This window comes from Erpetoichthys calabaricus, chromosome 15 (assembly GCF_900747795.2).
Source record: "Erpetoichthys calabaricus chromosome 15, fErpCal1.3, whole genome shotgun sequence".
NCBI classification, from domain to species: Eukaryota; Metazoa; Chordata; class Cladistia; order Polypteriformes; family Polypteridae; genus Erpetoichthys; species Erpetoichthys calabaricus.
Window position 1 is genome coordinate 103,230,177 of NC_041408.2, and position 15,241 is coordinate 103,245,417.

Sequence of the window (15,241 nt, forward strand, 5' to 3'; positions counted from 1 at the left end):
ATTTGGTACACATATACTATGTGATGTCTACTATCCGCTTTAGAGGTGATGATTGACCTCCAGGGTTATTCCTCTTTTTATTTTATTTTATTGTAGAATCAACTCTCGGCAGCGGCCAGCAGGGCAGCTGTGCGGCGCATGCATACTGGCACCGTTCTCATCCCTACCACTATGCCGTCACTTCCCTCTTCATATCTTAAATCATTCTTGAGGCAGATTGAAGACTTAAGTGCCAGCTTAAGTGAAAAATTAAGAAAACGTACTAAGAAATTGCAACACAAACACTGACTTAATCAGTTTTAACATAAAAAGATGCCGTCGAAGGAAGAAGAAGCAGGCCGTTAGGGTGGAGAAAAGAAGAGCTGCTCAGGAAGCAGCCAGCGCATCAACCTCTGAGCAAATGAATGCTAAAACGTACAGAGAAAGAGGATGAAAACTAGGAATGCTCAAGTCAAGTATATTCACTGCACGTTATTGTGCAGTGTGCCGTTACTGGTTTCTTAATATTTCAGAGAAAGGAAAGCAAGCTGTGTCCATAGGATACCCTTGTCAACAAACCCTCACAAGAGCATCCTCCATCCAGTGGTTAGTCAGGGTGCTTCTTAGCTTTCAAGGACTTCCTGCCTGTCTGTCTACAAGTTGGATTGATCAGTTTGTTGATGTGTGTGCAGGGCTGGCTGAGCCCTGCTATATGCTGGCAGTCTGCCTGTCTAAGGTTGGGTTCTTTCCTGCAACAGTGTGAAGAAAAAAAAGGAGTTAAGAAAATGGATGTATGGATCCTATCACCTAGGAAGTGTGACCTAGCATCATTAGTATAACGTTTAGAGAAAAAGAAGCTGGGTTAGGAAAATGAAAATAAATAAAGACTGATAATTGGAGCAATAGGTGCAACAAAACGTCATAACAGGTGTCTTCTAATCTTTGACCTTCAATTCTTTTATTTATTTATTTATTGTTCATGAAGTCTGATTTTTCTGCAAAGTAAGTTACAAAAATCTAACAGTGCTGTTTTAAGACAATTCAAAATCAAACACTAAAAGCACTGGCGCTTTTGCATGCGCTTGTGTTTGAGCTGACAGGAAGAGTGCTGGTTGTGTGAATGAGACAAAAGCACGTCAGCTCAAATCAGCACATACAAGGAGTCTCTTCATTATTTCTGTTTTGTACTGTCTATTAACTCCTTGCTCCTTCTCTTCCATTCAGTCTGTACATTTGGCATTAAACTGTGGTGGTGTTACACTCTGGTTTAAAAAAAAAAAGCATTTTCACTCTGTTACAGATACCATTTTTTATTGTAACATAAATACTTTTCATTTCATTGAACGCATTGTCTATGTCACCCCTTCCAGAGGTGTTTTCCAGCTTGCTCACAGTAATGCTGGGAAAAATTCCAGCCCCTGCAATCCTGAAATGGATTCATTTGCCACATGCTTGTATTGTCTAATTTCCTTCCTAAAGTTTGATTTCTATCAAGATGTTTGGTTTCACTCAGGGAGGATATCATGGCTAAACTCTTTTTCCATGTTGGCAGGAATGCGTATGATGTTTATATAAATTTTGATTGGTTGGCACAAGAAGCCAAAATGTATGACACATTTTAATGTAATTATCCTAAGATATTTATATCCCAAATGCCATTCTGTAAAACTCATACAGACCCGTGGGTTTATGTTGTGACTCTGCTGCATGTAAGCTTACAGATTCTGAGATTTGACGCTGTGTTTCCTACACACTTGTCATTGGTACTGTATATTTTTGGCGTGGGATTCGTTTCCATATAAATCCATCCATCCATCCATTATCCAACACGCTATATCATAACTACAGGGTCACGGGGGTATGCTGGAGCCAATCCCAGCCAACACAGGGCGCAAGGCAGGAAACAAACCCTGGGCAGGGTGCCAGCCTACCGCATCCATATACATTATGGAATGATTTGGCAAAATATGTATGTACTGTTAAAAATGTAATGCATGGTGGCCTACATGTGTAATGTTTGTAACATTCAAAATACTTATTTTAATGTGACGACTAGATGAAAATGGAGTTTAGTATGAAACGAATCAGTTGAGCTACAGCATGTAAAACTGTGCACTTTGTGAGTCGCTTTGGTTGCGTGCTGTTAAGTGCTCATGTTAGATTTCCACTGAAAATGTATGACAAGGAGATTAATACCAGATGTACCTTCACTTGTGGCTCTGTGTGTTGCAGTTCTTTTTTTAATTTGAAAGATCTTTGCCAGTTCAAAAACAAAGGCATCGATTGAAACAACGTGATGTTCATTACTGGCATGTTGACTAAACACAAATTTTAGGGTGTGGAGATTTTAGAGTGAAAACAGGCATGGCTGCAATTTAGGTGGCTGGCCTGTGTCATTCTAGTTTTATTATTTAAATAAACAGGTACATGGGCGGTGGTGCATTTCATACGATAAAAGAAAGTTCTTTTGTTCACGAATGTCTGCTTTTCAGAAAGCTTATCTAATGCAATGGCTGTTTTGATGCTTCAGTCTCCTATTTGACCTTTGGCTCTCATGCCAAATATGTTGCTACTCACCTGGACTTTGCTTCATGTACAGAGTCATGCATGGACCAAAGTGTATTACACAATGACTGGACCGTGTGTAAATTCATAGAAGTTTACCATCAACACTAAAGTTGAAAGAGGGTAAATCAAAAAACAACGGCAATTTGAAAATTACACGGTAACCACAATGGATAGAAGCAGCTGAAATACAGCATCTTCGTGATGGCTTATGGGTAGTTTGAACATACACAGCAAGGCATTCTGACATTGGTCTAGTTGAAGCCAAGGTCAAAAGAAAATGGATTCTCTGCTGCGGGACCGCACCATTCTTGAACACTATGATGTAGTGAGATTTATTTGAGCAGATGGAGTGAAACCTTCCAAAAATTCACAGAAGGATGTTGGCTAAGTATGGAAGTGAAAACAGCACAACTCAACAAAAAGTTTATGAGTGGGTAGGAAGCTTTAAAGCGGGAAGAACAAGTATAACTGACAACATTGCACATACACGTCCTCATTGACACAGAGAATGCCTTCATCAAACAAGACCAAGGAATTATGTTGTCTGCCGTTGCTGTAAATTTGGATATCAATCATGGATCTGCACATGCCATAGTGCACGATGACTTGGGGTGCCATAAAGTTTGCACAAGATGGGTACCCACACAGCTTACTGATCTGCACAAGCCAACATCCTTACAGCAAATTTCATTCCCTCTGCCCAAAGAAATTTCACAACAGTGTGTCGTTCAATAAAGGTGCTATCCCATAGTGGGGCGTCCATGCTCATTTCACCTTGGCTTCAACTATGCTAAAGACAGAGCACTGAGCTGTCTGTGTTCAAACTACCCATAAGCCATCATGAGCATCTTGTATTGAGTCCACTTCAATTTGTTGCAGTTGTCGCATAATTTTCAGACTGCCTTTCCTTTTTTGATTTACATTTGTATCAAATGTAGGTTGAATGATGAACAGTCATTTGTTCTTAGCAACTGAAATTAATGACATTAAGGATTTGATTAAAAGAAGTTTAGGACACATTCTCTGTACCACTCAGCAAGAGGGTGTCTTACCCATTAACTAACTGGTCCATTACCGTTTCTGTATCAATTTGTATCAAAATGGCAGTCCACAGACTTAGCTGTAAATGACCCACGAATGGGTGGCTGTGGTGCAGAACTCATCATTTACATCCAAGTCCATCAGTATTTAATGAGCACTTCTCTTCGTAAAAGCAGGCAAATCAAAGAGAGATTAATGCTGTGTTATGAAGTGAAAAAGTTGAAAAGAACCCACTTTTTTATGCATTGTCAGTCCTCGATCAGAGCGCGGGCAACAGTCAGATTATCAATTCAGAGTTTAATAAAAGACCCATGTAATATACTCATGAAGACAACTGCTGTGATGGAAAAGCTAAATTATGCTGTACAGTCTGGGACTGGAGAAAATGCTCACAATGAGGTGCAAACAGGTGTGAACACTTCTGCACATGCAGAGGTCCAGCTCTCATTATGACCTAAATAGGTTTGGTCTTGAATGAGATGTAAACTTAAAGAATGAATGCAGGACTGAAATCAAACATGATGTTAGACAATGTTTGCGGAGAGAGTGTCGACCTTGTTGAGAGGTTTACTTACCTTGGCAGTGACATTCATGTCTCTGGTGGCTTTTCCTATGAAGTCAGTCGATGGATTGGGAGAGCATGGGGGGTCATGAGGTCGCTGGAAAGGGGTGTGTGGCACTCCTGATATCTGTGCAAAAGGACGAAGGTCCAAGTCTTTAGAATCCTGGTGCTTCCTGTCTTGCTATATGGTTGCGAGACATGGACGCTATCCAGTGACCTGAGATGAAGACTGGACTCCTTTGGTACTGTGTCTGTCCGGAAAATCCTTGGGTACCGTTGGTTCGACTTTGTGTCGAATGAGAGGTTGCTCATGGAGTCCCGAATGAGGCACATTAACTGCATTGTGAGGGAGCGTCAGTTACGGCACTACAGCCATGTGGCGTGTTTACCGTAGGGTGATCCGGCTCATAAGATCCTCATTGTTGGGGACATGAGTGGCTGGACCAGGCCAAGGGGTCACCCCACGTAACACCTGGCTGCGGCAGATAGAGGGTCATTTCCGGAGGGTGGGACTGGACGCGTGTCTGCCTAGGGAGTTGCAAACCGGAATCCCGAGTTGTTTCGTTGTGTAGTGGGTGCAGTAACGCACTGTACCAGTGCATGCTCCCCAACTTGACTTGACTTGACAGACAATACAAATCTATAAATGGGAGAAAATAACAAAAGAAACCTAATCAAAAATATTAATCTACAGTCTTTGTGGGCCATCTTTAACTAGGGTGCACAAGTGAGTGAAGCGATATGGGGGGGTTAGAGCGTCAGGCCACTTTTTTATTTGTCGTTATCGGTATCTTACACTTATATCTTCGCATGCATGTTAGGTTCATTGAAAATTCCAACTTTGTTTACTGTTTAGACTGTGGGTTTGGGCCCTGCAAAGAGTTGGTGGTTCCTGCCTCATAATAGTATCTGGGTGGTGTTTTGGCCATGGAACTCATGCAAATTGTCTTGCTTTTCTCCAGCATCTCACTGGCTGAAGTTTTTAATTTTTTTTTCTGTTCTGGCCATTTGACCATAGCATTGGGCTTATCATTACAATCATAAGAGACTTAGAAATGACTCCATAATTACTACTTTATCTATTACTAGTATATCTGCATAATTGAAGTGCAAGATGCCCCTGCGATGGACGGATGGGGGAAGGCAGCTTTTCGAGGACACTGCCTCCGCAAAAACGCTAGATGGCAGCTCCCCTGGACTGCTGCGGTGCCCCGGATTCCCGCAGGGCACTATGGGACATGTAGTTTAAAACCACAGCCCTGCTCCGAAGTACTTCCGGCCTGAAGAAAACTCAAATCCTCCATCTGACCCAAACAGAACAGAAGCACTTCCGGGTCAAGGACTATGTAAAGGACTTCTGTGAACCCAGCAGGAGAGCCAGAGTCGGGAGGTGTAGGACAGAGCTTTCTGGGAGGTGAGGAGGAAATAATCGTGTGTGATTATTGAGAATTGTGCTAATTTATTTTGCCTCTTTACTGTGGCTGTGGTGCTTGAGGGCACTGTTGCAGGAAGAAAAGAATTAAAATATCTTCTTGTTGCTTTTACCCTGTGTCCTGCATGTCTGTCTGTTGGGTTTAAGGGGTAACAGTGCCACCTAGCATCTATAATACTTATTTATTTCTAACTAACCATACTACCTGTCCAGGACAGGTAATAGAATAAATTAAAAATATTTGATAATTGACATCTCTTGCCTTACGTGTGCCATTAGCATTTGTTGAACACCTCTTGTCTCTTGTCTGGCACCCCCTCTCTTGATTGTGTTTCTGCAAATCCTGCTTCTCATATGTGTGTTGTTCACCTCCTGCCCACTTTCCGACTACTACCAATGACCAATACTAGATGGACCCCCATTACCCACTGGGAAATCTTCATTGAATTCTTGCGAATACTCCCCTCGTTTAATGGTGACTTTCAACATTCTTTGTCCGCCTTTCCATGGTATCCTTGTGTGTGTCAGCCTGCCATGCCCGGAGCTTCTTGCCTCTTGAGCAACCACAGCTACACTGACCAACAAAACCAAAGGCAGAACTGACCAATCAGATTGTTCGGACAGAGTGAACACACACAGACATTATTACAAGGTGAGGAATAAAGATCTCCCACATTTCAAGGTAGTAGGGGCTCATTCGGTAGGTTAGCCTTTACCATTTTCAGTACCCATCATGAGTTGGACTGGTGAACATCGGGGCTTTGTTGTTCAAGCGTATTATGAGAACAACCATTCTGTGATAGTGACTCAGAGAGCGTTCCATACATGCTTTGCGCTTGGTCAAAATGCATTTGTACCAGATGGGAAAACGATTTTGCTATGGATTTCTAACCTTCAGGTAACTGGGTCCACACTGTTTGACCTGGGACAGAACATGTGGGATTTCAACAGGACAGTACCAAAGCTCACACAGCACGACATTCACTCAGAGTATTGAGGGAAAAGTTCCGTGGGCATTTGATTTCTTTAAGGGGAGACGTGGGGTGGCGGGCATGGTCACCAGATTTAAGCCCCTGTGACTTTTTCCTTTGGGGATACCTAAAAGAAAAGGTTTCCAAACATCGTCCTCGATCTCTCGAGGATTTGAAGGAAAGGATCAGACAGGAAATCGATGCCATTCTGCCTGAGATGACCCAGAGAGTGATGGAGAACTTCCGGGAACGTCTTCAACAATGTATTGCCAACTATGGTCGCCATTTGTCTGATATGACTTTTAAAACCCATTAAAACAAAACTGTTTTTTATGCACTTTTCAGAAATATATACAATTTCTTTAGATAGCTTTGTTCATTTTTTATACCCCTTCAAAATGTGGGAGATCTTTATGCCCCACCCTGTATACAGATTTGTTGATTTTCTTTTTTTAGTTGTCATTTTTAATTTAATGTCTTGTTAAGCACTTTGAGCTACATGCCTTATATGAAAATGTGCTATAGATTAAAGGTTGTTGTTCTTGTCGCTACCATTCTGTCATAACAGACTCCACTTGATGCAAAACTATACTGATTTATGTATGTTAAGCAATAAATGGATGGCATTTTTTGGAATGTGTGTGTGTATTTTTAAATATTCACTCTTGAATAGCTTAATTGTTAATTAACAACTGACATTAAAACACAAAATGTTGCTTTCTTCCCATGATTCTCTATTTCCATGACTTTCTGTTTGCCATTCACTGAAACACTCAACTCCTTAAAGAAGGCATTAGTGAGGAAGTAGACCCACCTAGTGGTCAAAGATGGAACTGCTACTCTAAAGACAGATTGGCAAAATTTGCAATTAAATTGATCACATTTGTTAAGCCGAAACCCTGAACATCTCTAGGGACCTAGATTTGACTCTTAACAAAGTGTGTTCATCTGCTCCCAAGATCTCATACTCTACTTCCCTCCAAGACAAGTGCATATTAGAACAAACTGGGAGTCTAAATTGTGCACTCCAGTGTGAGTGTACTCTGCGATGAACTGCCATAACATCCCATGGGCCTGATGCTTCTGACTTTAGTGCTGCCTCCCTGAAGCCTTGCATTGGAGAAAATGAGTTTAGAAAATAATTGGGAGAGATCTGTAAAAGAACACAATATTCTTTTATAAGCTGATGGCCTCAATGTCCAATCTGGCTTTCTTCTGTTCTTCTTTAATGCACTATTTTTGTTGCAATAATCTCAGTATTAGTAATGTCAAGTGATGTCAAAGAGACAATGGTTATTTTGAGAAAGTTAGTCATTACCAAGACCTCAGTGCCTACTAAGGTCCATTGAGAATCACATGAAAGCCGTGATACAGAAAACAATTGGTGCTCACAATCTGAAAGTGTCCATGTTGTTTTAATAAGTAGGATACAATCTTAATGCACAAGATGAACGTTAAGACATAAACACTCACCATTTTGGTGGTATCCTTTGGAGAACTGCTTGTCAGGCTCCATTTCAAGGTGCAGTTGAAAATGTTCCAGCCTAAATCGCAGAAAAAACAGAAACCTTTTTATAACTGGAAAATCAACAGCAACGTGTACTGACCAAGTCTCACCCAGTATTTGGCATATCTTACCTGGAGGATTGGCTGAATCACCTGCAACAACAGATACATGGTTTTAAAATCACAGCATTTTACATCTGACATTATTTCTTGTAATATTCTAAAGTTGAGAGGCAGGGTGGGCTCCAGTGCCTTAAAATTCAACAGACCTAAGTTTGATCTCCAATGATTACTTGATTCAACATTCTATTCTTGACAAGTGACAGTCAGGTGATAGAACAAATCATAGTACAGAAACTGCACTGGTTAAAGTAGTAAATGATTTGCGGGTTAATGCAGACAGAGGCCGTATATATCTGTTCTTGTTCTCTTAGACTTGAGTGCAGCAATTGACACCACAGACCCCAGTATTCTTATAAATCGCCTTAGACAATGGGTGGGCCTCTCTGGCAATGTCTTCTGTCTCACTTAACAGATATCCATCCATCCATTTTCCAGCCCGCCGAATCCGAAACACAGGGTCACGGGGGTCTGCTGGAGCCAATCCCAGCCAACACAGGGCACAAGACAGGAACCAATCCCGGGCAGGGTGCCAACCCACCGCAGACTTAACAGATAGAAAATTCTTTTTTAGTTGCGGTGATTGTACTTCAGAGCTATATGATATAAGAGGTACCACAAGGATCTATTCTGGGTCCACTGCTTTTTTCTATATACATGCTTCCATTAGGTCAGATCATCTCAAAGCACAAGGTGAGCCACCACAGCTATGCAGATGACACACTGCTTTTCTTATCGATAGTGCCTAATGGCCCTGATGCTCTTGGCTCTCTGGTCCAATGTCTCAGCAGTATTTCAAAATGGATGAGCAGTAACGTTCTCAAAATAAATAAGGAGAAAACAAAAATCTTACTGATTGGCAAACATAGATATAGTGAGGATATTGGAAATAAACTTGATCCCTTAGGTTTAAGAATTAAGTCAGAAGTAAAGAATTTAAGGGTAGTAATTGACTCTGACCTAAACTTTAAATCCACCATTAACCACATTACTAGGACTGCTTTCTTTCATTTAAGGAATGTAGCAAAAGTTAGACCTTTAATAACTTTACAAGATGCTGAAAAACTAGTTCATGTTTTTAATTTTAGTTGACTAGATTACTATAATGCACTCCTACCAGGATTACCTAAGAAAGACATCAATCGGTTGCAATTAGTGTGGAATACAACAGCCAAAATCTTAACTAGTAAAAGAAAATCTGAGCACATCTCACCAGTTTTAGTATCATTACATTGGTTATCTGTGTCATTCAGAATTGACTTTAAAATACTACTAATGGCTTACAAAGCCTTAAATGATCTGGCTCTGTCCTATATTTTGGAATGCCTGTCTCCCTTCACTCCAAATCGTAACCCCTGATCCTGAATGGTGGTCTGCCTTTTATTCCTAAAAACAAGCATAAAGGAGACGGTGAGGCAGCCTTTTTCTGTTATGCACCTAAAATCTGGAATGCTTTACGTATAGAAATTCACTGTGGAGCATTTTTGAAAACTGCTAAAAACTCATTATTTTAATGTGGCTTTTTGTAGCTACATTTTAGTTGTATTCCTATCTGAAAATATGGGCATAGAATTATCATATTCTTCAGGGATCTGCAATCTGTACTAATATTCAATATTCTGTTTTTTTCTCTGGTTCTTCTGTGGTAGCGATCTGTGTCACCACCATCACCTGATCAAGGCACCATCCAGACCCCCTTCATGATTCTGTCTTGCATCCTGCACTGCCAAAAAGATTTTAGTTAATAGATAGATGTAGAAAAATATGTAAACTCATCTTGTGGACCATGGCAACTTTGTCTAATAATAATAATAATAATAATAACACCAGTCAACAGCAAATGGCGTATGTGTGGTGAAGCAGAGGAGACCATCAGCCACATAGCATCCAGATGCCAGGTACTGGCCCCGAATTAATATCTTAAACATCACAACAAGGTCAGTTATGTACCTGCACTGGGCACTATGCCAACAACTGGGTGTTCTGATGACAGACAAATAGTATGAGCACACACAAGACGTGGTCATTGACACTGGAGACATCATGAGGTGGAACAAAACCATTCCCACAGACCGTACCATGACTGCCAATAGGCGGGATATCATGTTCCACGACAAGAAGAGCAAGTCGTGTGTCTTCATCAGTGTGATGACCCCGAATGACAACAACATCCTGAGCAAGAAGGCTGAGAAGATCATCAAGCATAAAGCATCTTGAGATCAAAATCACGAGGACAAGAGTGGTTCCAGTTGTCGTGGGCACACTGGGAACCATCTAAAGGCTGGGTGCCAAGAGCAGCTGGACACACTCCCATGTGGAGTCATTGTGAAAGAGACCCTCACCATGGCCTGCTTTCTTCGATGAATCCTCAGAGGTCTTGTTGACCTCCAGCGAATACACCAGGGTACCTTAGTGTAGTGAGAGGAGGGTGGTGATAATAATAATAATAATAATAATAATAATAATAATAATAATAATAATAATAATAATAATAATAATAATTGTCAACTCTGAAACCCATTCAATCCATTTTCAAGTCAATAGCCATCTCAGCAGCATCAGGTACAAGCCAAGAATCCTGAACCTGGGGTTGTCAACAGCACTAACCACTGTATAAACATTAATTCTAAAGTTATTCATCATCATCATCATCAGATAAAATGAATATATCACAGTCTAACTTTCTGTGCAAACATAAGAAATGGCTGAAATTTCATTTTCACTACCACAAACAGTTAAAAGGCTACTTAAGGAATAAGACTCCATACATAAAAGACATAATTGAATTAATTTAATGCTTAAAGGAATTAGACTCTATAGAGGAAGTATTCCATCTGAACGAACTGGGAGGCGACAGAACTTAATTAGCTGTGACTTGAGTAACAGTGGTGGTAGTATTTAATAGAATTGCACTAATTGGGTGGTGTGCTTAATGGGTTTGGTCTCCATGGTGGTCATTGTTAATTCTGTTAGGGGATGACAGACCACTGATCTCATACAAGAGGTCACAGAGTGGTGCTCTAGAGTGTCCATTTTAAAAATTATTGATCCCCTTTAATCAATTCCTTTCTTAGTTTTAGGGAGTGGTCTCTATGTGCTGGTGGAAGATGAATGAGAAAGACCTTTCTGAGGATTTGCAGGTCTAGTCTAAAGATTAAAAAATTATTAATTTATTAGGATTATCACACATGTGCACGTGGGAGGCAGCTAAAAAGCCTGAAAGAGAGTAATTCCACACCAGACTAAAGGGATGGCGGAGTGCGCTGACTCTTTTTCTTACTTTCTTGCAGACCATTCATGGGAAATTCCTCCTTGCCCTGATGACGTCACTTCCGGTTCCAGCCCTGAGGATGTCACTTCCAGTCCCGGGCCCTTTGATGACATCACTTTCGGTCCCAAACCTATGGACGAAGACCCTTCCGGTTCTGGCCCCTTTGATGACGCCATTTCCGGGTCCGAGCCTATGGATGAGGAACCTTCTGGTTCCGGCCCTTTGGATGATGTCACTTCCTATACTTGCCATTAAAGCTGCCATCTTTCCTCTATCCTGTCAGTTCTGTTTTGGACTCGGATCTGTACACATCTATTACAATTTTGCAGCCAGGATATAATATACGGGAGGCTGCCCAAACCTTTTTGGACTCTTTGTCAGTTTTTGTGACAGGATTCTACTGCAAATTGAAATAAAATTGTACTCTGCTAAGGTAACTGTTAACAGGACTGGACCCCATGTAGGCACATTATGACAGGACATTTTGTAAAATCTTGAATTACAACCTTGACTGCTATAAACACGTAAGAGAGGATCTTGATTCAAGCAAGATTTTGGAGAGCTGTCTGTGTCATACTTACCACATGTCTCTGTGTCTTGGGCATTTTGATACCGGCAGGAACATTGTACAGAACCCACTGTGTTGATGCACTCAAACTTGGCATTTGGGCATGCAGAAGGAGATAAACATTCATTAATGTCTGAAAAGGAAGGCAAAATTAGATGGGATTCAGCAGGTGTCTAAATGTAGTGCTTGAACTCAGTTTCTTAACCTCTAAAATTTTAACAAATGAGCCAAAAAAGTGTTGATTGTGCTGCAGGATATCATCCTAAAGTACCGACTTATATGTAGAGATTGGTTGCTTTTCATATAACACTGGATCTTTGCAGTGTATTTTATATAAGGAGAAGTGACACTGTCACTTGAGTTGACATAACATAGATGTACTGTGGCAACTGTTAAGAGGCAGTAATAAACCGGGTGTCACAAAAAACTCCTACCGTAGTGGAATGGTTCACAGACCAACCGAAGGATGAGAAAATGGATAAATAACTTGAACGCAATCATGCGTCTGTGTATACTCTGTGATATTTGCCAGGACACCACCAGTCGAAGACCACATCTTTATACAAGATACTTGTTTATTTTCTTCTAGTTAACACAACAACTCAGTCCCGCACAATTCACAGTGCCTCTAGCCCCAGTCACCCTTCTCCTGGGCCTTCTCTCTCCTCGTCCCTGGGCCACCTGTCCTCTCTCTCCAGGAGCTTCGTCCTGCTCTTAATCCCGACTCCAGCTCACTGATAGGAGTGAGGCGGCCCCATTTATCCTCACCCGGATGAGCTCCAGGTGCTCTACCTGAGGTCACATCCTGGTGTGGCGGAAGCATCAGGAGAGAACCCGGATGCACTCCGGGTGACCCTGGAAGGATCGTCCTCCATGGGTGTGGTGGAAGTAAATAAGTCCAGGGCTCCATGAGGCGCCCCCAGGCGGTGATTACGGGCCTCCACTGACTTGACCCTCCCTGCTCCCCTTCCGTGGCCGTCTTCTGCTCCAGGGCGGTTGCCCCCTCGTGGCCCAGAGGACAAATATGCCACCTCTTGGTCCCTCCAGGCGTCCTGGCCGGGTGTGACCCCCAGCCATGTACAACAACTCGTAACTTGAATGCTTAAATGCTTGTTGTATGTACAGTATACTTATATGCTTGCATAACTCCTTATTGAATTTTATAACAAATTTAACATGAAAATACTTTCTTATGTGCAATATTCTGAGTAAACACTCCATCTTCATACCTGGGAATTAGTATTCCTAGCTTTCTTTTTATCACAAACTAGAACAGTGTTGATCAGTGAAATTCGCCAAAGCGTTTTTCACAGTGAATATGCTGTGTTCGCTGGTAACTTTGCTAAATATTTTCCTGGAAGTTCACCCTGCTGCCAGCTTAGGCAAACATTTTATCCCAAGCACCCTATGATGCTTTGCGAGGATGGCGTGACATCACACAGCAATAGCAGCCATAAGCAGAACTTTCACACATGCCTATTGCAAGTTTGTTGCTGACGTGGCCATAGCAGTGTCAAAAGCGCACAAGGAAAACAAAAAAATACAATTTCAGCTACTGAGATGCACTAAACCCCCCAAAAGCACAACCCCACATAAACGCAAGACAGTGTTGTGTGATATTTTTCCTGGTCTCTAAGCACGCTAGTCTCTTCCACCTTTGGTCATTTCAACACCCAGGGCTTTCTGATTACTCAATGTGGGACTTCAGTGAACTTAAAAATGTAAAAATGGGTCAGAAGCCATAAAGGTAAGAAACATTTAAATAAAATAACCAGAAAACTAGCAGTATTATGAGTATAGCCACCAGAGAAACAAAACTGATCTCAGTGAGCCAGAACCTCATAGCTAATTATGCATGCAAATTAGCCATGTGTCCAGCAACTAACTCAAAACAAGCAATGGAAGAGCCCTCACCCTTCCATCCTCTCATCAGTAAACAACAGACACGCTGTGGAATAATGAAAACAAAAGATTTCTTAACATGTACAAGGTGTTTTTTTTCTTTTTGGTGGAAGAAGAAGGAGTGAAGAATCTGCACAGATACAGAGGAAGAAGAAAGAAGTACCCACTGTGCTCGAAGCTGTGGATTCAAACAATGAAACAAGCCAGCCCCTCACTGCCTCTTCGTGGCACAGCCAATGTGTGCCACAAGAAAAAAATAAAATGTTACACAGCAATTGTTACTGTATGTAGACCATTAATCCATGAAACATTATTGAAAAAAAAAATTACATCACTTTGGTTTTTTTTATAAAACAAATATTACTTTGCACATTACACACACTTCATTTCAGTGAAAGAATTTTGGTTTGTTTAAAATGGGCAGACCATGCAGCACAATGAAATCTAATAAGGAGCTTTGTCATTTAATCAAATATTTTACTAATTCTGGTTTTCTAGTTTATTCTCTAATTCACATCATCCCGTTTGATTCAGTAATATAACAAAGTCAAATGCTGACTCGCTAATGAATACTCACATGATCAACCTTCCCAAAATGCAATTACCTGTGCAGTGGAGGCCATCGCCCGAGAATCCTGGCATACACCTGCATGTGTAGTTGTATCCAGAACTGGAGCACTCTGCCATCGGGTGGCAGGGAAAAGGGAACGGAGGGAGGCAGAGATCTAGTAGGGAGATGGAGAGGAACAGTTTGAATTGAACAGCTGGACGGTCCCTCACTGTCAAGTCAGTCTTGCATCCAGACATCCCAGAATAAACCATTTAAAGCAACGGTGTCTAACTCCGGTCCTGGTGGGCCACAGTGGCTGCAGGTTTTCATTCTAACCATCTTCTTAATTAGTGAGCCATTTTTGCTGCTGATTAACTTGTTTTGCCTTAGTTTTAATTGACATGACTCAGAACCCTTAGTTCAGGGGTCCCCAACTCCAGTCCTGGAGGGTCCTACTGGCTACAGCTTTTCATTCTAATCCTTTTCTTAATAATGGCATGTTTTTGCTGCTAATTAACTGCTTTAATTGACTTGTTTTTTTAGGATTTGGTCCCCTGAATTTCTTCATCATACCTCTGAATTGCTTAATTTCTTTCCTTAAATGGCATCAAACAGAAATGAAATGTGAAGTGCGTGAGCCAAAAGAAGACCACCTAAGTCAGGGCCTCAAACTTCAACCAATTTCACTCCAACTGGTTGCTTAATTAGGCACAGAGTCTTGTTATTAATTAAGCCCATTCTTTAATTCCATGGCTTGTTGCTGCTCTCGTT

At 41.3% G+C, this 15,241-nt stretch overlaps 1 protein-coding gene across 1 annotated transcript in view; it reads right to left on the reverse strand.

Annotated features, from left to right (window-relative positions):
• Positions 1-710: 710 nt before the first annotated feature.
• The window catches only part of LOC114666033 (mucin-like protein), a 50,680-nt gene continuing 36,149 nt past the window's right edge, over positions 711-15,241 (reverse strand). The window contains exons 10-14 of the mRNA XM_051919264.1: positions 14,526-14,645; positions 12,032-12,151; positions 8,192-8,212; positions 8,027-8,097; positions 711-728 (exon numbers count right to left, since the gene is read on the reverse strand). Of these exons, the coding sequence (XP_051775224.1) occupies positions 711-728; positions 8,027-8,097; positions 8,192-8,212; positions 12,032-12,151; positions 14,526-14,645 (350 nt within the window). The remainder of the gene's footprint in view (positions 729-8,026; positions 8,098-8,191; positions 8,213-12,031; positions 12,152-14,525; positions 14,646-15,241) is intronic.